This window comes from Quercus robur, chromosome 2 (genome assembly GCF_932294415.1).
Source record: "Quercus robur chromosome 2, dhQueRobu3.1, whole genome shotgun sequence".
NCBI lineage: Eukaryota > Viridiplantae > Streptophyta > Magnoliopsida > Fagales > Fagaceae > Quercus > Quercus robur.
This window is the reverse complement of record NC_065535.1, coordinates 23,574,289-23,599,637: the sequence shown is the minus strand read 5'-3', so window position 1 is coordinate 23,599,637 and position 25,349 is coordinate 23,574,289. Positions and strand designations below refer to the sequence as shown.

At 40.0% G+C, this 25,349-nt stretch overlaps 2 protein-coding genes across 2 annotated transcripts; one reads left to right on the top strand and one right to left on the bottom strand.

Moving 5' to 3' along the window:
- Nucleotides 1-2,843: 2,843 nt before the first annotated feature.
- LOC126696406 (uncharacterized) lies at nucleotides 2,844-3,748 on the top strand. The gene is made up of 2 exons (XM_050393157.1): nucleotides 2,844-2,984; nucleotides 3,398-3,748. Exons 1-2 carry the CDS (start codon nucleotides 2,844-2,846, stop codon nucleotides 3,746-3,748), a joined length of 492 nt encoding a protein of 163 aa, XP_050249114.1.
- Nucleotides 3,749-12,668: 8,920 nt separating this feature from the next.
- Nucleotides 12,669-22,787, bottom strand: LOC126712964 (uncharacterized). Its single transcript, XM_050412520.1, has 3 exons — nucleotides 22,541-22,787; nucleotides 14,056-14,287; nucleotides 12,669-13,132 (listed from the first exon to the last, which is right to left on the bottom strand). Exons 1-3 carry the CDS (start codon nucleotides 22,642-22,644, stop codon nucleotides 12,836-12,838), a joined length of 633 nt encoding a protein of 210 aa, XP_050268477.1. The 5' UTR covers nucleotides 22,645-22,787; the 3' UTR covers nucleotides 12,669-12,835.
- Nucleotides 22,788-25,349: the final 2,562 nt, after the last annotated feature.

Below are 25,349 nucleotides of genomic sequence, written 5' to 3'. Positions count from 1 at the left end.
ACGGGGAGGTTCACAAACTTCACCCTCCTGAATACCCCGATTGATCAGGTCCTGATGCAGATCAAAAATGAAAGAGCCTTAACTTTCCCCGACAAATTGAAGGGTGATCCCAGCAAGAGGCCCAAGGATAAATATTGTCGTTTCCACCGAGACTATGGCCACGACACGTCTGATTGCTATGACTTGAAGCAACAGATAGAAGCCCTCATTAGGTAAGGAAAACTGCAAAAATTCGTTGGCAAGAAAGGAACAGAGCAAAACCAAGGAACACCAGCCCGAAGAGAAAACAAGCGACCTAGGCCACCCATGGGAGACATAAGGATGATCACAGGGGGCAACACTTCTAGTTCCTCTAAGAAGGCACGTAAGGCATACCTACGGATGGTTTAGAATATTCAACTAACCGGGTACTCCTCAAAGATGGTGCGGGTTGACAATCCCATAATTGGGTTCACAGAGGAAGATGCCTGACGTCTCCACCACCCACACGATGATGCGCTCATAGTTAGTATACGAGTAGGAGACTATAATACCTACAAGGTGCTGGTAGACAACGGAAGTTTTGTTGATATTTTGTACTATCCAGCCTTTCAGCAAATGAGAATAGAGAAGGAGTGATTGATCCCAACCAATGCCCCGCTCGTAGGGTTTGGAGGAACAAGGGTGTACCCACTAGGTGCGGTCACCCTACCAGTGACAATCAGAGATTACCCTCAGTAGATCACAAAGGATGTAACCTTCCTAGTCGTAGACTACTCGTCCGCATACAATGCTATACTGGGGTGTCCTACTTTGAATTCATGGAAGGCTGTAACATCAACCTACCATTTGATGATCAAGTTCCCCACTGAATATGGGGTTGGAGAAGTAAAAGGCAATCAGGTGGCAGCGCGTGAATGCTACATTGCAATGCTAGAAATGGATGACCACCAGCAAACCATGTGCATAGAAGAACAACGAACGGTAGAACCTGTGGAAGAACTAGAGGAAGTAACCCTTGACGACTCCAGGCCTAAGCGGACGACTAGAATGGGTACGTTGGCTAGTCAGTCAGTTCGTCATGCACTCACGACGTTTCTAAAAGAGAATCAGGACGTATTCGCATGGAGTCACGAGGACATGCCAGGGATTGACGCTTCAGTCATAGTTCACAGATTGACTGTGTCGCCTTCATCCTCTCCTGTTCAACAGAAAAAGCGAGTGTTCGCTCAAGAGCGAGATAAAGCGATAGTGGAGGAGGTTCGGAAGTTGTTAGAAACAGATTTCATTTGAGAAGTATACTACCCGGACTGGTTGGTAAATTTGGTTATGGTCAAAAAGACCAATGGAAAGTGGAGGATGTGCGTAGACTTCACGGACCTCAATAGAGCCTGCCCCAAGGACAGTTACCCACTTCCACGAATAGATACCTTGGTAGAAGCAGATTTCATTCGAGAAGTATACTACCCGGACTGGTTGGCAAACGTGGTTATGGTCAAAAAGACCAATGGAAAGTGGAGGATGTGTGTAGACTTCACAGACCTCAATAGAGCCTGCCTTAAGGACAGTTACCCGCTTCCACGAATAGATACCTTGGTAGACTCGACCGCGAGACATCAGCTACTGAGCTTCATGGATACATTCTCAAGATACAACCAGATTAGAATGGATGAGGCTGACCAAGAAAAGACTTCCTTTGTTACCAGCCAAGGACTCTTCTGTTACAAAGTGATGCCATTCGGGCTCAAGAACGCCGGGGCGACGTACCAAAGATTAATGAACAAGATTTTTGCACAACAAATCGGGAGGAATGTTGAAGTTTATGTAGATGACATGCTGGTGAAAAGTTTACGAGAAGACGAACACTTAAGCGACCTCCAAGAGACCTTCGATACCCTTCGGGCGTACAACATGAAGTTAAATCCAAACAAATGTGTATTCAGGGTTACAGCGGAGAAATTCTTGGGATTCATGGTATCCCAAACGGGTATCGAAGTCAATCCAGAGAAAGTACGAGCTCACCACCGAAGACGGTCAAGGAGGTGTAGAGCCTGAACGGCAAAATAGCGGCATTGAACAGGTTCATCTCAAGGGCGACAAATAAATGACTATCTTTCTTCCGCGTATTGAAGAGATCATTTGAATGGACAAACAAGTGCTAGCAGGCGTTCGAAAATCTTAAGTTGTATTTTTCGACTCCTCCCTTACTCAGTCCATCCAAGCCAAGGGAAGAGCTTTATCTGTATTTAGCCGTCTCGCAAGCCGCGGTCAGCGCAGCTTTGATAAGAGAAGAGGATGGGTTGTAGAAACCCGTTTACTTTACAAGCCGAGGGTTTCGAGGAACTGAAGAAAGGTATCCTCAAATGGAAAAACTGGCATTCGAGTTGGTGACCGTAGCACAGAAACTCAAGCCATATTTCCAAGCCCATACTATTGTTGTCTTGATGGATAAGCCTTTGAGAAGAGTCATGAGTAGCCCCGAAGCTACAGGACAGATGGCATTATTGTCAATCGAGCCACGTACTGCTATAAAGGGGCAGGTGGTGGCTGACTTCATCGCCAAATTCACACTCATGGAAGGCCAGGGGGCAGAAGTAATTCCACAATGGAGCGTTCATATAGACGGATCTTCAAATAGGCAAGTAGGAGGCACCGGTGTGGTACTTCGCACCTCGAAATGAGATAAGATCAAGTGTATGATCCACCTGGGCTTTCCTATGATCAACAATGAAGCAGAATATGAAGTTTTAGTGGTAGGATTGGACCTTGCAAGAGCGGCAGGAGCTAGAAACATAGTCGTATACTGCGACTCCCAAGTTGTAACCAATCAAGTTAATGGTAACTATGAATGTAAAAGCGAAAGAATGAAGAAGTACCTTCAGGAGGTGAAGGATCGAATCAGTGGTCTTCAAGTCAAATTCGTCCAAATCCCGAGGGAGGAAAACGAATGCGCCAATCATCTAGTGAAGGCCGCTTTAGCAGAATTCATGCTCGTCCCCGATCAGGTACTATCCTTCGTTCAAACCTCTTCACTCATAGATGAAGTCACGAGTGTGCAGGAGATAGGTACTAAAAACAACTAGACCATGCCATTAGTCTCCTACCTAAGGGACGACATGCTACTGGAAGGAAAGGACGTCGCTAGAAAATTGAAGGTCTAAGCATCGCACTTTGTTCTAATAAAAGAAGTCCTATACAAAAGAGGTTTCTCCCGCCCGTACCTAAGGTGTTTGGGACTTGAGGAGGCAAACTACGTCATGAGAAAGGTCCACGAGGGGATCTGAGGGAACCACTCGGGGGCATGATCATTGGTGAACAAGCTGATTCAGGTGGGATACTATTGACCTACTATGCAGAAGGACGCACAGACTTATGTTAAAGCTTGTGACAAATGCCAGAGATTCGATAACGTCATCAGACAACTGCGGGAGGAACTCACCCCTATGACGGCCCCGTGGCCGCTTGCTTAATGGGGATTAGATATCATGGGCCCCTTCCCAACAGTAGTCAGGCAGCTAAATGGGTGGAAGCAGAAGCCCTAGCCACTATCACAGAGAAGAACATCCGAAGTTTTGTCTGGAAGAACATCATTTGTAGGTATGGGATACCCAGGGTGCTTGTCTCTGACAACGGAAAGCAGTTTGACAACAATGCATTCAGGGATTTCTGCTCGGAGTTAGGGATCAAGAACCACTACTCGTCACCTGCTCATCCACAAGCCAATGGACAGGTTGAAGTTACAAACCGATCCTTGCTCAAAATCATCTAGACTCGGCTCGAGGGGACAAAGGGCATATGATCGGAGGAACTACCAAGTGTTTTATGGGCATTCAGGACAACAATAAGGACACCTACAGGGGAGACGCCATTTCGACTAACATACGTGAGTGAGGCAGTCATCCCAGCAGAGGTAGAGCTCGCAAGCTACTGGATGGACAACTATGACAGAAATAAGAATAACGAAGCCCTTCGCTTACAACTAGACTTGGTGGACGAAGTACGGGTAACAACAGAGTAAAGGTTGGCACGATACCAGAACCTTATGGCAAAGAACTACAACTCCAAAGTCAGGCACAAAGACTTCAAGGTCGGAGACCTAGTTTTAAGGAAGGTAATGGGCGTCGCCAAAGATCCTACCCAAGGAAAGCTCGGCCCCAACTGGGAGGGACCCTATAGAATTACACCATGGCAAAAGAAAGGAACCTACCATCTAGAGACATTAGACGGGTGACAACTGCAACATCCATGGAATGTTGAGCACCTACGAAAGTACTACCAATAAAGATGACATCGTAGAAAGCAACATCCGACAGATTCTCAGTTTATTCAAATTATTCTAATTTTTAGGTTAATTATTGCAACATTCTCCGGTTTCCTAGTTTTACTATCTAGACAGTTTAATTTTGCTACAATACTTAGAGTATTCTTTTTAAGCTTCTTTTTCCTTTAAGTACCTTTTGGTTTAGTAATAAGAGGAATATTTAGATATGATTGATGTGTTTTTCTACGAAATTTATATAGTCCACAAAGTGGACGGTTCATCCCAGGAGGATGGAAATTTTATTAGTCCATAAAGTGGACGGTTCATCCCTGGAGGATGGAAATTTTATTAGTCCATAAAGGGGACGGTTCAACCCAGGAGGATGAAAATTTTATTGTCCACAAAGTGGACGGATCATCCACACCATACAATGGACGGATCCAACATAAAGACGGATCAATATTGCTAGTCCATTAGTGGACGGGTTCTAATTTGAATTCAAGTGCCGAACAAAATGGGCTAGTCCATACGACGAACAGATCCAACTTAAGGACAGATCCAACTTAATAAGTATTCACAGCCCACAAGTGGACAAACTCATCCTAAAATGAATGATAACCACCAAGTCCATATAATGGACGGATCCAACTTAAGGTTTGATCAAAAGCTTCCAGTCCACAACTGGACGAACTTGTCTTATCATGTGAATACATCCATATAAGATTAGGTAATAACAATAGTCCGTGATAGAGGACAGATCTAAATCAACTGAATTAATTGTAATCACTATGTGGACGGGCTCATCCTAAAGGATGGATCCCCTGTGAAGACTGTAATAAGAATCTTTATAACAGGCTCGACGAAAAATTAAAATTGACAATACGCATTTGCCAGAAGACGGATACATTGGTCTTTAAATCACCAGCTACATATTCAAAGTCATGTTTTTACATGCCATAAGTGACGGATAAAAAGTTAAAATATTGTTCCCAAAATAGTTACAATCCAAAAATAAATAAATAAATAATAATATTTTACTGCTGAGGGGAGGTAATTTCAACATTCTCTTCAACATTCACGGGCTGACAAACTTCACCATCAACGGGCTGGGCTTGGTTCTCGAGAGGAATTGACTCCCCGTTGCTAGGGGCTGCATTGTCGGCAAATAAGTCTTCCGTGCTCTTAGAGGCGACGGGTTGAGCAGTAGCTTTGGGTTGTATGTCTATGTTGAGTTGAGAAAAATCGAGGTCAGGATAAGCTTTCTTTGCCTGATGGATAGCATCGTCAAAGCTGTCTGCATAAGAGGTCCCAAGCTCCTCCAGGAGGGCGTCGAAGTCGCGATATTCACGGATCGTTACCTCTTTTGACTGACGGAGTTGGTCCTTGGCATCCTTAATTTCTTTTTCTTTATCCTCCAAGACCTTCTTCAATGTTTCCATTTGCTAATTAAGCTCCTTCCTAACCTTTTCCGAGAGGGAGAGTTTCTTCTCCATACCAACTCTCCAAGTCTTGAGACTGTTCAATTCTTCCTCCGTTTTAGGCATGGAAATTTTTACCCGACCCGCGGGTACCCGATCTAACCCGACCCGTGAAATAGTAGGGTCGGGTTTGGGTTTTTAAAATAAAACCCGAAGCAGGTTCAGGTCGAGTGCGGGTTTTTATGATACCCGACCCGGACACGACCCATTTAAATGTAATTTACCAAAAAATCCTCATATATATATATATCGAAACTTATTCTAACCTAAATTCCTAACCCTATTCTCAAACTTTCCTCAGCAGCCGCCTCTCATCTCCTACTCCTCTCCTGTCAAACTAATTCTTAGACCCTCTCTCTCCCTCAAAGCTTCGATGGCCGAACCTTGATCATCTCAATGCCGCTGCCACCGTGGTTTTGCTCGTAAAGCCCATGGCCGAATCTTGATCATCTTAGCACCGCTGCCACCATGAACAAAACCATGGTTTATTCACTTTCTTCAGTTCTTTTCTCTTGGGTTTGGGGATTTAGATTTGGTTTTTAAGATCTGATGTTGTTGCTTGCAATGTGCTTTGGTTTGGATTTTGATTTCAAATGTATTTGGATTCTGTGAATCAATGGGTATGGTGGATTTTGGTTTGAGATTTCCTTAGATTTTGTTGTTTATATTGCTATGATTTGTGTTGCTGACGAGGCTCGTTGTGCCCGCAGGGCCTGATGTGGCGGGTATGGGGTTGGAAAAAAAACCCGTTTAGTAAACGGGTTGGGTTTGGGTTTTCGGGACAGACCCGCGAGTCGAGTTCGAGCATAAGAAAACCCGCCCCGAACCTAACCCGTTGCCATTCCTATTCAGTCTCGTTAGCCCTCGCCCTAACACGGTCCAGCGCCGTCTCATGATTCAAACACCGTCCCATCAACCTTTTCATCATCACCATGGCCTGAAAACAAAGGTTATTAGTGACGAAGGTAAGTGAATGGGAAAAATAGAAAGTGGACGGCATAACATACCTGGGCAATACTAAACAACCCTGTCTCCCCTATGGCCTCAGTAACATGATTGCCTAAGTCCTCATAGTCATCGGACGATATGATGGACGAAAGCTTCTCTAGAGTGTATTTGAAGTCCTCTCGGAGAAGGACAGGTGGCTTTTCTTGGGTGGTGGACAGACCCTTCATCAAACCCTTCCCAGCTCCATGCTTGGCAGGAGTAACTGTCTTCCTGCCCTCAGGCTCTAACCCCACAACGGGCTTTAGGATTGTTTTGGGTTTCTTAGGGAGGCGACCTTGTTTTTCAGGCAGCTTTCTTTTTGTAGATGGATTGGACGAACCCGTTTCCTTAGGTTGTTGACCTTCAACCTCCTTCTTTTTTGCTGCCTGTTGCTTGATGACGACTCTTTTTTTGGCAGCATCCATTTCTACACAAAGGAAGACAAAATGTTTAGAGGTCACCAAAAAAAAAAAAAAAAAAACACGTAAGGTTAGGGTGACGGACTTACGTTGGCGAACTTGGGCGTTATATCGACGGGCGGCTAAAGTCAGCTCTGGTCTGTCACAGTACTAGTGGATGGTGTCTAATGTGACCAACCTCGCCCACGTCCTTTCCTCTAGTTTGGACTTGCTAAAAATTCTCTCAAGAAAAGTTCACTCTTCTAGAGTAACTTGTGGACGTTCACGGACTGCAAAAGAAGACGGTTAAAGAGACCGAGTGAAATAAAAAACTAAACTAAATATAGCCGAATACATACCAGACGGTGGTAATATGCCCTATGTTGTGTCGACGGGCATAAATTCATTGTCATTAGGGTGACACATCCATCCATCACCCTCCATGAAAAAATACCGTCTCTTCTAGTTCCTATTGGAGTCGGGGCTCTCACACACAAGCCTCAGCAAAAGGCTCCTAGGTACAAAGCTATACATACCCTTTGAATGGGCATTCTCATCGGGACGGTAACAATGTAGGAATTCCCGCACCGTTAGTCTCTTGGTGCCGTCAGACATTGCCCTGTACAATACCTCTACACCTAGGAAGACCCTTCAGGCGTTTGGAGAAATCTGGTTGACGGATAGGCCTAAGTGTTGAAGGAGTTGACGGTGGAGAGAGCTTAGGGGGAATCTAAACCCTGCCTTCAACATTTGCTCATATACCTCGACACCCTCAACACCGTCATAATAGCATTTCTCTGACTTGTAAGGTAGACGGAGTGGTATGTTTTCAGGGATTTGGAACTTGTCCCTAAGTGTTTTAAAATGGTTTTCCTTAATTGTGGAGGTAAAGTCATTAACTGTCTATATAGGTAACATGATAAACTTCCTAAGTCCATCAGGACCCACAACGGATTGAACTAGGGGCTGAGTATCATCCAGGTCTTGAATGAAGTCATCCTCTAGCCCTTCCGTCTCCAAACTCTCATCTCTTGAGGAAGGAAAACTAGACGATGGACTCCTTTCTCCACTTTGAACATTAAGGTCTTTTTGACCCGACGGGTACACTTCATCGTAGCCCGCCCCATCGCGAACAAATGAATGATTACTCGACGCACTAGACATGACCTACACGTGACGATAAATCCTAAGACTCTGACAGGTCTATAATGGATGACGGTATCATACGAAGTCCACAAAAATAAAAAGTGCATAACTTTAAAGAAAAGGAGTGTTTACCTAATTGAAGCTGGATGGTAAAAAGGTGTTAATGACGAATGTAACAGCTTGATGGTACGGTCTGACAATGAAAACGGGTGCGCTCTAATCGTAGATTTTAATAGGAAGTAAAGAAATAAGAGGAGGAGAGGTTGGTTTATATAGAGGGAATGGCGCGAAAGACGAAGGGGCGCTTCGATCCAAGTGAGTGACCATTCATCTAAAGACACGTGTCTTTTGTCATTAATGATCCTAAGCTAGCTTGTCAAAACTGGATGTGTTCCTCAAGAAACTGTTTTTAACCGTCACCCTATGGGCCCTTCCACTCGGTGATCACGGACCTATGAGGTGAGGGGGCAACTGAAGGGAAAGGAATTTAGAGATGACGGGTCCATTTGGATGGGCTTGACGGATCGGGATAAGTGGGCCAAAAGTGGACGGATCCGGTGCGAACGGACCGAGGTGGACAGACCGAAGGTCCACGTGGCACTAAGATTGGTCATTATTTGACCTCAAAGAAATCTTAAATGGAAACGACTTGCGTCACACGAATAACCCTAGCCCATAGAATCCCAACATGAATAGAATTCTAATACGAAGAAGATTCTAGAAGATATGCCCATTAATGAAGATCTTTCCTATATGGAAAAGACTTGTTGCACAAGCATAGGAGTTTGATCCCACACTACTATAAAAACCCAAAGACCCTCAGAAAATAGATACGCATAATTCATCCCCAGTTTTAGCACTCTAGAGTTGTGAAAAGTTCTAACTTGACCTTCAGAGGGTATTTGGCCAACACCACACCGGTGCTCTCTGTTAGGTCTTCTCTTTTTATTGTGCAAGTATTGTTTCGAGCGCGCGAGGACTATGTGGCTCACTGGTGATTTTTCAGTATCATCAGTATGAACCAAAGAAATTTAGAATTTAAGTATAAAAATATGCTAAAATTGAAAGACCATATATACTATGAAACAAAAAACTAAAACTAGTATCCATGTTCACAAAGTATTAATAAAAAAATACACAAAATATTTGTTTCTTTTTACTATTTAAATTCATTATTTATCAAAATTAAATTTGACATTATTTTAAATCATGAAAATCATTTATGATTTCTTTTGCACTAAATTTGCAGTAATTTTTCTTTCACAGTACGAAATTAAATAATTATTAGAGAAAAATATTCATTTTTAATCTAAAATTAATTTTGATTTTTCTTTTACTCATTTTATTGTTGTTGTAATAGAAAAAAAAAAAAGAATAAATACAAAATATAATCTGTCTATAAACAAGTTGGCAGGTTGTTGATATTTTAATTCTTGAACATTTGACACAGTTCAAATTGTAACTCTAATATCACTTTTTTTTTTGGGTAACAAAAATAAAGAGCTTTATTAACACAAATCAGCTAGTTACATCAAAGCAATTTGGTTATAGAGGAAGCTTGGGACATCCTCCATCCGTACAGTAATTTCTAAAATATATTGGCCATTCATAGTTAGTAGATGGACTGCATGATTGGCATTGCATATGATATGGTTTATTTCCCAATGGACAGACCCATGTAGAAGGAAAAAAATATATATCGATTTTTTACATTACTTAGCTAGACACCAATTTTGCATCACTTAGACCATTTATTGTACATAAAGTTATGGTTTCTGAAAGTTGGCATCTAAAATGGATTCAAACCTAGGAAGCATGGGTGTGGCTCCAGGGCTGTCGCACCTGCACCCGACTCGCTTCGACACGTTGATTCGCACTCGATGCGCTGATTTGCCACTTCTTATTCTTTTTCTCGTTCTCCGATTCATGCCAATTCGGCACCGAAACCGGCCGAAATGCTCCAAAACTGGCCGAAACACATGTTAAAAAAATAAATAAATAAACTTAAGTTGATTTCTTATTTATTTATTAACTTATTATATATTTGTCAAACTATTTGTAGGTTAAATAACTTAAATTGAAATTACTGAATTATTTGTAGTTATTATTGCTCTTAAATTGGTATATATTTACCATTATATGAAAATATATTTAATTATTTGTAAATAAAAATATATTTAATAATTTATTAATAAACGTATCCTTCTGCACTCACACTCTACTTTTTCAAAAATTGTCAAGTCACTGCATTGCACCCGCACCCGAACCCAAATCCACACGCGTGCTTCCTAGATTCAAACCTAGATAAAATCAATCTTTCCAATATTGACCATTTGGTTCTCTACCTTCCCAACCTCAATCTTGCCCTAACAAGGTGTGGTTAGAAAGCTTTTGACACCAACTTTTCATTCTTATGAGACTTGAAGCTTCATGAATTTGAATTTACATTATGGAGTTTTCTTTCTCAGCCCCTTGAATAGAAGCTTGTTCAGTGCTCTCTTCTATAATATCTCATTTACCTAGATTTTGACGTTGTTTGGTCCTAATTCAACGAAGATCAAACTAACGTCCAGATTTTCTAGTACTTGGCTAGAAATGGCTTGGTGTTGGACTCAAGGGAGTCAATATTTGGAGGCTGTACCAGTTTAGCCAGTGGAACGATATATTTCGATACCGGTATACCATTTTAAGTTTACTACTATTTTTATTTTTATAAATAAATATATATATATATATATATAAAATAAAAATAAAATTTTACTATAAAACATTACCTCAATTCAGAACAAATTATTCATGGTTTTAGACTTTAGCATCAACTTAAAAAAAAAATACAATATAAAAAACAAAAAGTTTAGGGGCTGTTTGGTAGTGTATTTTGAACAACAGTTTTCAGTGTTTAAACAACATTACACATATTTTTACACACTTTTTCGTTCACACGTATTTCTAAAAAATACAAACAATATTACTAGAACAATATTACCAAACAGACCCTTAATTGTTCATTATATACTAAGAAAACAAATAATACAAATAAGTTACCATCCTGCCCTTACAAAAATTTGAAAATTACAAAACTAAAAAAAATGTTTTTTTTTTTTTTGGTAACATCCCACTCGTTGAAGCCAATTTTGACATGCGAGTAGCCAAAATGAAGGAAATTTCATACTATTTAAAATGATGTCTCATTCACTCCAGTTGAGCGGTCCAATTTCCAATCAAGATTGGTCAAATTTGATCAAAATTGATGTCTTCTCATAAATTCTGGAAATTCTTTGATCCTTTGTCCGTTTGAGGTAATATGGATTGAAGGGCTCATATGTGGTTGGCGATCCGATAATATCTCCATCAAAGATCCAAATCATACTTTTGATTTGGGAATTGCATACAAAGAAAGTGAAGAAAGAGACATTAACAGACATTAAAAGCACTTTTGAGTTCTGTTAGTAACCATGTGAGATTGAGATGAACTGGCTTTTTAAATTGATTTGACAAATTTGATTGGACCATCTAGAAATGTGGTAGAAAATTGTATGTTTGTAGATTGCAAGGAATATGCTTCCCCTACCATGTTAACAACCTAGCAAGGTCTTGGATAGAAAATTTATGTCTTTACCTATGGTGTGGCTTACCTTCAATGCTCCTGTGCATTGGATGAAAGCTGGACTCTACGTTAGTAGATTTGGTTGAACATACTTTTCAGTGTTCTGATGTCTTCCATTATTGGTTCATTGCCTGGTTTGCTGAGCCTGCCTATTTGGAGGACTGTAGCTCCCTGCTTTGTTCTGATTAGCATAATGACCTCTCTGAATATCCTAGCTTCCAGGTTGTGTATCGTGCATCTCTTGCTGTTAATAGTAGAGTATTTTCCTCCTCGTTGATTTGCAATTGTTTGTGTCCAGTATTATCAATGCTAGCCAAGTTAAACATTGAACGAAATTTTGGTAATCTGTAGCGTTTACTTCTATAGAACATCCTTGATCATCTTCATCACTAGGCTGATACCATTCAGTTCAGTCCCATATCTTCCAGCTGTGTGGATGGCTTGATGGATATCTGGTCTTAGGCCTTCAAAGATTACCTTGTTTTGTGTCGTCCAGATTGTCCACATGATAGCATCATCCATGTCGGCACCAGTTAAATGCATTTGAATGTGACCACTATCATGCTCAAATAAAATTTTAAATTCGTTTCCCCCATGAACCATCCAGTTGCCATGGTGGAAAATTAACGAGATAAATGATTAATATTGCAGCAATGTTGGGTTAGAAATGAAAATTTCTCACAATGTCAATGTGGTTAGAAACAACAGGAAGTGCTAATTGAACCTTTTGCCATTTTCCTTACATTTCAATATGTATCAATGCGCTCTTCTGCTTGGACATATTGGAGAAACAACTGAATTTTAAAAAACACTAAGGCAATAAAATTCTTCGGGATAATTTTTGGCAGGAACGTCTAAAGTTTGAAATAATTAACATGAAAATTTCAACAAAAATTAGAAGCATTACATTTCAAGTCATTACGACTTGAAATAATTAACATGAAACTTTCAACAAAAATTAGAAGCATTACATTTCAATTCATTTCAGCTTAGATTTTGACGAGCTCTGAAGAGGCTTTGCCACAGGCCGTGGAGCGGCACTTCTAATAACCTTCTTCACATCATACTTTACAGATGAGAAGGCACAGATCAGACCAAGTAACATTGTTGGATAGACATATACAGCTTTCGTAGGATCTGTATTTACAGGCCTTCCCAAAATGCCTTCCTTGACAAGGCCCCATACTATAAGAAGCATCCCAAACATGCTCATCCTCCCTGGTTTTAGAAGGCCCACAAATGCTCCTGCCACAGAGAAGTAGCTTCCTGCAAGAACCTGGAAGAAACCACAAAATTAAGACGATAAAACTGACAGTAAAATCATAGAAGAAATCCTATTCCTGAATAAGCCATATTTATTATTTGAAATTAGACTTGGATGTTGATTCAAGGATAAACATGGTAGAAATGAATTAGCAGTAATTTGGAGAACAAAAAATGAAACCACAATTAGTCGGTAATGTAAATTCAAAGCCATCTGAAAATTTCAGTTGCTAAATCACCATCAAGCTAGTAAGCATAAAGAACTCAATTATCTAAGCTTCTTCAATTTAATCAGCAACCACATGATGAGGCTGATTATTCAAGGAGAACAGAGAAAATCCATTACTTAAGGAAATGACAAAGGATATTGCTTTAGACAAAGGCAGTTCATGTGGTCCACCAGAGGTTTTGGATAGAGGCAAAGTCAAGTTGTAGTGAATCTAAAAATGATTCAAAATCCAGAAATAAATATTGGGGAAATAACAACCAGTTATACTTAATTAGACAAGACTTCCAGGGAAGAACTCAATATACATATGATAAAGAGTGTATATGAGTGCATGCACTCAATTTACACAAATGCACGTGTCTATGTCAAGCTTGCTATGAAGTACCGCAAGCAAAATTGGCTGCCACCTTGATGTTACTCTTAATGATTGAAAATCTTGGCAAATGATATGGAATCATTGTATCAATGACAAATAGACCATATAACAGGGTGAGCAGGCGAAATTAAGCACACGAAACAGAAAATATTTCATGATCAACAAAATGTCATGATCATGTGCGTTTTGACAAATTTATTGCCGTTTTAGACATTAACCAGACACCTGTATTGAGAGACCCTTAATAAGACATTAGGAGCCTACTTCCCCCAACTCTAGTCTTACTCCAAAAAATTAAATATGCATTAACACAATCAAAGGGCAATAGAACCTCTAAGCGTTGGAGATCAGTTACTGCAGAAGCTCCCTTCACACTAGTCAAGTTATAGATGTCTAACAGGCTATCCCAGCTTGGAACAGCCATGTTTTTCACAAGGCCATTTGCAACAGCTCCTGGGTACAAAAGTGTCTTCACAACAACAACAGGAAATATTTCACTTGCAATCAATTGGGAAGATGTGACATGCAACGGTGTTGAACACATACCCGATCTGCATGGGACCCTGTCAAAGTAAAAATATTAATCCACATTTTAAATGCAGCAATGAAGCAATACATTTTCTTCAGTAATTGGTATATTTTCCTAATCAATACAACCACAGAATGAGAGGGTCTTTGGTCAATTTACCTTTGCTATTTTAATCTAGAAAGACTAGTGTAATAGATAGAAACCAACATAGAATAACTTCTAGAAAATGCAAAAAGAATTTATGAGGCTAATATTAAATGAAAAAACCATTACGGATTTCAAACAATCCATGGGAAAGCAAGCTTAATGGTATGTATTATGGCAAGTATACAAGCGGGGATGCCACAACAGCACGACATTGTTTTCTAGTACAACATGCTGGTGGCAAATTGGCAAGTTTTGTAACACGGCCATCCTGGAGGTTGTGATTTTAAAATATTTCCATGAAAAGTTGGAGTGTTAAGATAAAATGACCCCAAAAAAAAAAAAAAAGGCATTGCTGCAAAGAGTTGCAGTGTACTTTGATTGCCATAATACCTGCAAATTCATTAAAAAAAAAAAAAAAAAAACTGAACTAGAATACTTTTTTAAATAAATTAGTTTTTGACTTTACACATGCACCTAGTAGATGTTGAACCCAAAACCTTACCCTGCACCCTTTCTTAAAGGGGAGGAGGTGTTGTTTGACACTAGAAAACTATATGTATATGATTGGATTTTGTTTTAGTAACTATTTATTGTGAGGCAATACAACTTTTTTCTTCTCCTCGTCGTAGGAGCGTTTCTTCTCACCAAGGGTGAGCCCTCCTCCTCTTCTCCTCTGGCTAGGGCCTTACCTGCAGAGATTAAGAGCTGACGTATTCGTTCTTCTTCTCCCTCATATAGTGCCTCTCCTCCCTCTCCCTCTCTTCTTCTTAAATGGATTCAAACTTCATTGAACGGAACCAAAACATCCCACTGACATATAAAGAGGAGGAGCCTATCACCATTCGAGCGGTCCGTAGGGAAGAGATTCTTGAGGAATACTCCCTTAGCCTCATCGAAAAGTTCATGACCACTCGCCCCTTCAACGTGAGAGCTGCAAAAAACCTTCTATGGTCGGTGTGGAAAATGGGTAACGACCTAAAAATTATAGATGTGGGGGAAGGTCTCTTTCAATTTAGGTTCTCGTTGGAAAGCCAACTACGATTGGTTTGGGATGACGGACCGTGGAGCTTTGAGAACAGTATGTTGGCGTTGCAGAGATGGGAGAAGGGTCTAACTGCCAGGACAGTACAGTTCATGAGCTTTTTTTTTTTTATAAGTAAGAATGTTATGTATACGAATGGCTACTCTATGCATGAAGAACATAGAGCAAACCCAGAAAATACAAGAAGGAAAAAACAAAGAAAAAACAAAAAAGAAAACCAATCTACAGATTAATTACAAAGAGAAAGAGAGCTAAGGAAAGAAGGGAGAGAGTCACTAGTCATGAGTTCCCAAGCCCGAGACCAATCAAAAAAAGTCCCACTAAAAGAAGCAAGCATTTGATCACCGGAACTATCCAAATCCTCAAAAATCCGCCGATTCCGTTCCTTCCAAATACACCAAAAGATGCACAACGGAACTAAATTCCATATTTGAGACGAGTGCTTCCCCAACCAATTCCACCAGCTAAAAAGCAAATCTGTGATCGATCTAGGTATAACCCAAGACAGGCCAAAAGTTATAAAGACAAAGCTCCATAACCGATAAGCCATCTCACAATGAAGAAGTAAGTGGTCTACCGTCTCTCCACAATGTTGACACATAATACACCAGTCCACAAAAACCAATCTCCTCAATCTCAAATTATCACCCGTTAGGATCTTATTCCAAGCTACACACCAAACAAAAAATGAAACTCGCCTAGGGGCCTTTACTTTCCATATAGCTTTCCAAGGAAAGACAATTGAGGGAGAATTCCTTAATTTGTTATAATATGACCGGATATCAAAAGCCCCATTAAGCTTCAACTTCCATCTCATCCGATCTCCCACATCCATTGGAGGAGTATTAGCTCCTAATATACGAAGAAAATGCAGCCCTTCATCCATCTCCCAATCATTAAATTCTCGAATAAAACGAACATCCCAAATTCTTCTATCCTCCGCCCCCTGCCTTGACAAAGAAGCTTCAACAGATACCTCCTTATCAATGGCAATACCATACAACCTTGGGAAAGCCAATTGAAAAGGTTGATCCCCACACCACCCATCCTGCCAAAACCTCACTTTATTCCCCAACCCAACAACAAACTGACAATTTTTGCTAGAATCCTCCCATCCCATGCAAATACCTCTCCACAAACCACACCCATGAACTCCCCTACCCAGTTTTGAGGTCCAACCCCCCCATGTGGGTTCAAGTATGGGGTCTACCCTTCGATCTAATCAACAAGGATGCGGGGCTGGATATCGCCCGGGGTATCGGGAAGGTGGTGGCAGTGGACTGTAAGGCACTAGCCTCGGATCAAGCCCATTTTCTACGGATTCGGGTGGAAATACCGATGGATAAACCTCTATGAAGAGGGGGTCAGGTGGTAAGCCCGGAAGGAGACCGAGTCAAGTGGTAAGTCCACTGACCCACGGCCTCGGGTAGGGAAAAAGAGAGCAGGCCGAGACCACCAATGCAAAAATGGTTCAAGCACAGAAAAGGTGATGAGCAAGCAGCATAAGGGTTTGGCCGATGAAACTAACCCAACTACCCCAACGGCAGCGGCTGCCCTTCAGCCCCGCCGGACACCATGATCATTTTGAGCTGGAACTGCCAGGGGCTTGGAAACCGACGGGCAGTTCAGATACTTACCGATTTGGTAAGAAAAAAAGGACCCACAATTTTGTTTCTTATGGAAACGAAGTTGATAGTAAGCGAGATGCAGGCTGTTAAAACGGAATTGGAGTTTCCTTCGATGCTTGTTGTACCTAGTGTGAGGCGCAGTGGTGGACTTGCTTTGCTTTGGAAGAATGAGGTGGTGGTCTCTAATCAGACCTACTCCCCAAACCACATCGACATCCATCTTTCTTCCCCACTTAATGTATCATGGAGACTGACAGGGGTTTATGGGCACCCTGAAGCAAGGCTAAAGAGCGAAACTTGGCGCTTGATGAGGCATTTACAAGGCCGGGCATCACTCCCTTGGGTGTGCCTCGGTGACTTTAACAAAATTCTTTGCTCAGACTAGAGGAATGGCTGAATCCCCAAACTGCTATGGCCCATGCAGGACTTCCAGACCACCCTACTTCTGTGCAGGCTTGTGGATTTGGGTTTTCAAGGATATAGATACATATGGAGAAACGGGAGACGTGGGGACAATTTTGTGGAACAAAGGCTTGATAGGGTTTGTGCATCGGAGGAATGGCAAGAGCTTTACCCCCAGGCAGGACCGGCTCAACGACTTTGGGGGCCCTAGGCAAAAGCTTTAAACGGGACCTTTCATTATATTTAATTATAAATTCATAGTCTTCCAAAAAATACTAAACTTGATCCACTAAGACCAGCCCACTATCCATCCATACCACTAAATCTGATTTCTTAAAAAAAAAAAAAAAAAGTGTAGGACTAGGATCAATGCTTTAAGTGGGTCCATTTCATAGTCTTCTAGAGAATACTAAAGAAATAAAAATTTAAGAGTAAAAACAAAAAAGACTAAAGACTAAAGAGTATAACAAAAGTTAAGCAAAAAAGGAGAATAAAAACCCAGCAGCAAACCATGAAGAAGACCAAAGGGGCAAAGGGAAGACTGAAGAGAAAACAAAAAACGAACTTGAAATGAAAATCTGTGAACACACCAAGTCTATTGTCAACACCAATTTATGAGTAAGCCAACTAAAAAGAGTTTTTTTTTTTTTTTAGAATCAAGATGGAGAGAGTGAGTGTTTTTCTTCTTCTTTTTTTTTTTTTTCTGCCTTTTGTTACTTGTCTATTCTTTCTTTTTTCTGCCTTTTGTTATCTTTTCTTTCGCATTTTGTTACTTGTATATTGAGAAAATCAGTGTCTTTCTTTCTCTCCATGTCTACATTTCAAGTAATAAACATGGGTTTTTTTTTAATGAAATGTGGTACAAAGGTTTGATTCAGAGGATACTTGGATGTGGTGATTTTTTTTTTTTTTTTTTTCCTGAGAATGCTAAAGATTTGGTGATTTGATTGGCCTTCATGTCCTTTCAGCCTATTTGTTTTGTGAGAAACGGTTAGAAATAACTTGTTTCTTCTCAATTTTCAATTAAGGGCTTAAATCATTTGAGTGTCTTAACTCTTAAATCTTTTGGGCGGGCCTTACTTTTTTTTTTTCACAACATTATATAGTATATTAGTACTATTGGGGGCCCTCTTACAAGTGGGGGCCTTAGGCGGTGACCTAAATGGCCTGTAAGTTCAGCCGGCACTGCCCTCAGGCAAAGGTCCTTCACACGTCAGCTGCCTATTCTGACCACGATCCCATTATGTGAATTACTGAGCCCACTTGCTTACGCCATCACCCAAAAACAATACAACGTTTTGAGGAAAAGTGGGTGGCTCACCCCGAGTGTGAGGAGCGGATTAGAACTTCTTGGGCACAAAGTCAACCTGTTGGAAGCCCTATGTTCTGTCTGTCTGTTTGAAAAAATAAAAATATGTAGTATGGACTTGGTGGCTTGGAGTAGAAACACCTTTGGAAACACCCAGGACCGCTTAAACTCCAAACACATGGAGATGGAGGAGCTAATGGTAGCAGGCTTCAGGGAAAACTTGGACAGAATATATGAGGTTCGAAGAGAGATTAATGACCTTCTGCATCACGAAGAAGTGTTCTGGCGGCAAAGGTCTCGGTCCTTCTGGGGTGGAAGGAAAAGAAGATTTCTAAGGCTGGGAGGGAAGTCCTTATCAAGACAGTGGCCCAAGCGATACCTACATACTTGATGAGCATTTTCAAAATCCCTAAAGCGATTTGTGATGGAATGAACTCAGTGTTGGCTAAGTATTGGTGGGGACAAACTCGGAATGAGCGGAAAATTCACTGGATCAACTGGGGCAAGCTGTGCACTCCTAAGAATCGTGGTGGGGTGGGCTTTCGTGATATTCATGCTTTTAACCTTGCGATGTTGGCCAAGCAGGCGTGAAGACTCATCCATGGGACACATTCGTTGTTCTACCGAGTTTACAAAGCAAGGTACTTCCCCACATGTTCTTTCATGGAGGCCCATCTTGGGAGCAACCCCTCTTACGTGTGGCGTAGTCTCCTCAGTGCCAGGGAGTTGCTTCAGGAGGGGTCCGTATGGAAAATCGGGGATGGTAGCTCGGTTGGTATTCAGACTCATAAGTGGCTACCTCACCCCCCAACGTTCCATGCTGGTATGGACCTGACTTTAAGAATGGCTGACTTTATAAACCCACAAACCAAGCAGTGGGACAGGGGGAAAGTTAACACCTAGTTTCAACCACCGTTGAGAGACATGGTAATGCGGGTTCACTGGGGGAATTTGGAGAGTCGGGACACACTGGTATGGAATGAAAACAAGGCTCAAATGTTTTCGGTGCGAACTGCTTATCAAGTAGCACTCCGGATGAACCAGACGGGGAGCACAAAACACTCCAGGGTGCATGAAGACAAGCGCATATGGTCCATTCCTCCAAAAGTACGGAACTTCATGTGGCAGGCTAGCTTGGACATCCTACCCACTCATGCAAACTTGGCCCGTCGGAGAGTACCCACTGATCCTAAGTGTGCGGTGTGTGGTTTGAGTGATGAAACGGCCCTTCACATCCTTTGGCAGTGCCTGTTAGCACGTAACGTGTGGGCACTTGTTTGGGGAAAACTGCAAAAATGCGACTCCTCGGCTAGGACTTTCTTTTGCTTAGCCCAAACGTTGAAGGAAAAGTTGTCCCGAAAGGAGCTTGAGACGTGGGCCATGGTGGCATGGTCCATATGGAACGCGCAAAACAGACTATACTTTGAAGCATCCCAAACCTCGCCGCATGCAATTCTCAAGAGTGCGAAACCATTACTGGAAGATCACCAAAAGGCTAACTCGTAGCATGCCTAGCAACTGAGCACCTAAGGGTGCTGTCCTCAATTTTTGAGACTTTTTGTATACTTTATAGTTTTCTTTTCCTTTTGGTTGTATAGCTTGTTGAGGTCTGGTCAGTGGGAGCCACCCCTAGTGCGTTCTGTGTACTCCTTCAGTATTATTAATATACTTCTATCTATTTTGTCAAAAAAAGTAACTATTTATTGCAAACTCATGACATTTAGTTCCTAATTCTTTATTGAACTTGTAATTTTATGATCCCAATTTCAATTTATAATTGCAGAGCAGGCTGCTATATTGATATATAAATCTTTCAGGAAATAAAGGTCAATACTGCTGGAAGTCTAAATTTGATAACAAAACATGCTACATTTTTTTTTTTTTTAAATGACAGTTAATACACATGCTACAAAATTACAAGATACAAATAGAATGATTACTTATAATCAGCTGAAAATAGCAAAAATTGGATTAATGATCAAAAAGGTTACAAATTAAATAAGCTCAATAAAAATAAAATAGTAATTTCTTTCTACAAGACAAAATGACATGATATACTATTGATTAAATTGAGATTTGTGGACAAGGATTTAAGAAGTGCAATGCTTGTTTCTTTGTATGTATTATACAAATCTAATCTAAACCGTTAATATAGGGTATGGTATATACAAAAAAAGTGTGTACTATAAAATGACCCGAAAAAATGAAGCCAAATGTATACTGGATAGAAATACAGAAATTTTAAATAATAAAAAACACACACACACACACACAACCAACAGATTGCACTTCAATTTAATGATCGATAATGGAGTAACAACTAAAAAATATAGATAATGGACCTTGAATACTAAAAAATATGTAAAGCTCTATCCCAATACAATGCATTACATCATAAGAATAGGTAAATGGATCGACCTAAGCTTCATAAAGGTCACAATATAAATAAATAACAAATAATTAAAGGTCACAATATAAAGAAGAGGGCATCAGGTGCCAAGCTAGCAGCCTCTGGGAAAACATTGAGCACTTCCTCAACTTGAGGGGCCTCTCATCATTTCACAATTTATACAACCATGCCATCCCATTTTCATTCCTAATTCTGAACTTTCCTAGCAACTACCCAGATGCTAAAACATGAAAAAAAATAAATAAATAAATAAACACTAACTAATCTATATAATAAAATAAAGCCAAACTTCAATAAAGGATCCAAATTAGATTTTAACTGTACTCTAATTCTTTGCTGCATTCCAATTAGATTTTACATACACTTTTGTGCCATACTTCAAGGCTATTTTAAACTATTTCAATCTCATTTAAAAACTACGCCAATCCTGTCTAAAAACTACTTCTAAACCCATTAGAAAATAGAAACTAATCCAAATTCCCTTACCAAAATTTATCAATAACTCAAGCATAAATTTCAATTAAAATTCTATGATGTTCCAAACAAAAAAAAAGTTTTCCTTTTCAATAGATTTTCACAGTGACTAAATTTGCATAAATTATTTGAAAAATTTTATACAAAATTAACATAATTCATCGCATTACCAGTTATTTTAAAAAAAAAAGTTATGCTAAAAGGCAAAACTACATTTTTTTCTTACTAAAACGGAGCAATCAATAATGAGCAATTTGCATGCTTTCACAAAGAAAATTTTGTTTCAAGAATTGGCAAAAAAGAAAACAGAGCATCAGTAGTACTAAACTCAGTACAAACATTTCATATGTATCTAATTGTAACTATTATAAAGTGCACCATGCATATGCCGGGGTTACATGCTAGTGTTCTATGAAGAGCATATTGCCTGTTAACATTTTAAAATAGACCCAGGAAGTAAACTAAATCAATTTAAATCTGTGTAATTCTTAGTCTACGAAGAGCATATTTCCTCTTACAAAGTGCACGTGCTACTTTTCTAAGAAGAGCATATTGCCTTTTGACATTTTGACAAATACCCGACAAGGAATCTAAATCAAATTAATTCTTAGTTTATTAAACACAATACCAACAGATAAGAATGATAGCATATCTTTTTCTTTTTCTGGGTTCACTACTTTGAAAACCCTCACATCTTTTTTTTCTTTAATAATTAAAATTACACCTACTATTAGCATGAGATTTATCAGCTATACCCAGATGGCAAAAACAAAAAAGACAAATTTTGAGAGCAAAAACAAGTTGGGCAGTGAAGAATTAAAGAGATCAAAGTAATGGAAATGAAAAAGGTAGAAAGTTTGAAAGAATAATTGTACCTGAAAAGAGGGATCTGAAGTATGATTAGGAAGAAGAAGATGCGAGCTGCTATTGATGAGATATTGCTCACCCATCCCTTTGACGAAGAAGAAGGATTTGCCATTATTGACAGGAAGGATCTGGTGGTTCTATACCAGCTGGGACCCCAGAGAGACTATATTTAATGGGATGTTTTGGCTATGTTCAAAAGCCGGTGTCAACTGTTAGTGTTAACGATACACATATGAAGTTCAGAAAACGCCACTGCATTTTTGTTGTAACAGAACTTAGGTACAGTATTTTATGATCTGTCTTTTTGGTTCTGGTTTTTAAGATTCAATTGTATAGTTATTTAACTAAAACATACACTTTTATGTTATGAGAAAAAATCCATATAACAAAATCTTAGAAAAGAAACCTAAGGAATAATACTGTGCATCTATACTTAAGTTTTGCTCTTTTGGTTAATAGAAACCGTATAAAAAATGAAATGAAAAATCAACCCTTGAGAAAATTCTCAAATCCAATCCGATCACATGCATAAAAACCAACCCAATTTAACTGACATGTATGGGGTTGATAGGTTTTTCCTACATGGCCTACATATTCCATATTTTGTAAATATTGAAATACCGAAGAGGAAGAAAAAAAAAACTAATATGATGGCAGGACAGTGGATCAAATGGGTTGAATAAACTATTGACCCAACTTGAGACTCAAAATAAAATTTCAACCCCGCCCAACCCACTAGCTGAAGGCATCAGTTTAGCTTAGGTATTAAAATACCAAAGAAAAAACAAACTAATATAATGGTAGGTCAAGTTGGGTCAAATGTGTAGAATAAACTTCAACCAAACTTGAGACTCAAAATAAAATTTCAACCCAACCTAACCAACCAACTAAAGGCATTAATTTGGTGTAGGTTAGATCAATTTCGTCAAGATAATAGTTAGTTACACCCTTAGTATCACATTTCAAGGTTAAGTTTATGGGCACCTTCCCTTGTATCTTTTATTTGTGACACGTGGTTTTTTTTTTTTTTGGGGGGGGGGGGGGGGGGAGGGGGGGGGGGGGGAGATGAGCAAGGCCGAAGCCAAGCAAAAAGACTCAATCCTTAGGAGAAATTGAGGAAGGGGGATTGAACCCAACCTGGTTCTTAATGAAGAATGGTGACACAAAATTCCTGGGGAAGTATGGTTCTCCTCGGGGAATCCTAGGAAAGGCAAAACCATAGGGTTTAAGACACTCACCAACTAAGAATAGCTTGCTTGAGCTAGAAGGGGCCACACGTGTAAAGGGGATGTGTGGGTCCTTTTTTGGACAGTACCTAGGCCCAAGTAAAAACAAGGATCTTGAGCCCTTTACTTGTTGTTTGGTAGACTGGATTTGGTTCACCGCAGCTAAATGGAGGTTGATTACGAACCAAGTTGTGCGCAAGTCACATAAAACTCCTCAAGGTAAAAATGCGATTCCTCCTAAGTAATAAAATATCATTATTAGTGTTTTTGTATCATAAAATGACCCTTTACTCTTATGAAATAAGTAAAATAAGTATTCACAATGAGAAGGAGATTGAAATAGAGTATTTGAGGCTTATCTTTTATTGTGTGAACATTTAAAAGAATTCCTTCACTTGGTACCCTGAGCGTAATATCGTGGTACCCCAAACGTGATGTCGGGGTACCGTAAACGTGATGTCATGGCTCTCAGGTGTACTAGGTCAGTAATCCATGGAACCCAGAATCTCTAGTTCCTTAAACTGTAGAATCTTTCTCTATGCTTATTATGCAATAGAGTTTTATCCTTTCCCTTTACCTCCATAGGTCCTGCACAAAAACAACTATACAATACACATATCTTCAAATAATTGTTAGATCCTTAAATTAGGATATACATTCTAATACATATACATATATGTAAATGAATTTCATAAGAATGAGTCAGCCACGAGGATCCTAGCCCCAATTCTTATAGACTTAGTGCTTTTGTACAAGACTTGTGAGATTTGGAACTAAAGTCCAAGTAGCTTTGCTTGGGCATTGCCTTCCAAGATAGTCAAGTGAGGAGGATTTTGTGAGAGAGAGTGATACTAGATGTGTGCATGTTTTTGGCATATGTTTCTTTAGAGGCTAAGTGATATTTTGAATAATCTCAAGAATATGGGACAAATTCCTACTTCTTGGCTCTCTCTTGTTTTGTCCCTTTTTTCCCCTCCCTTGCTGGGCTCTTAAAGCTCTAAGAATATATCTTTTGAACCTTTGAAATCGCTCTTTGAATCCCCATTTTTCTCCCCCCCTCTTCTGCTATGCCTTAGTGTTGCTTTTATAATGGACATAGTCTGGTACTCCGGGCGAGGACGTCCCTGGTCTGATGGGTAAAATCATGTCCTCTAGAACCTAAAAAAGTGCGTAGGGCAGATGTTTAGCTTAATTAGGCAATTATAACTTAAAAGGGGCATTTGGATTTAGTTATAAATGAAAGATTCCTTCTTGGAAAGTCAAAGGAGTGGAGGGGTTGCTCAATGTATTGGATAACAATTTTAGTTGAAAATGACAATTGAGAGGAAATTGTGGGGAGGTGTCATGCACATGGGGGAACTAAGTTTTCCATTGGTTCATGCATTCCAAGCAAATATATGAACCAAGGGAAACCTTCGGGATCCTCCTTTCACCAGAAATACTATCCACTCGAGATCCCACGGGCTTGGACCATGGGTTACAAATATAATACCTAGTTTTGCTGGTTTTTTAATGGCTTTTTTGTTGGAAATCTGAACATACACATTGGCTTTCCCATATCTCAGCCAAGGTCCTCTTCTCAAGGTTTCAA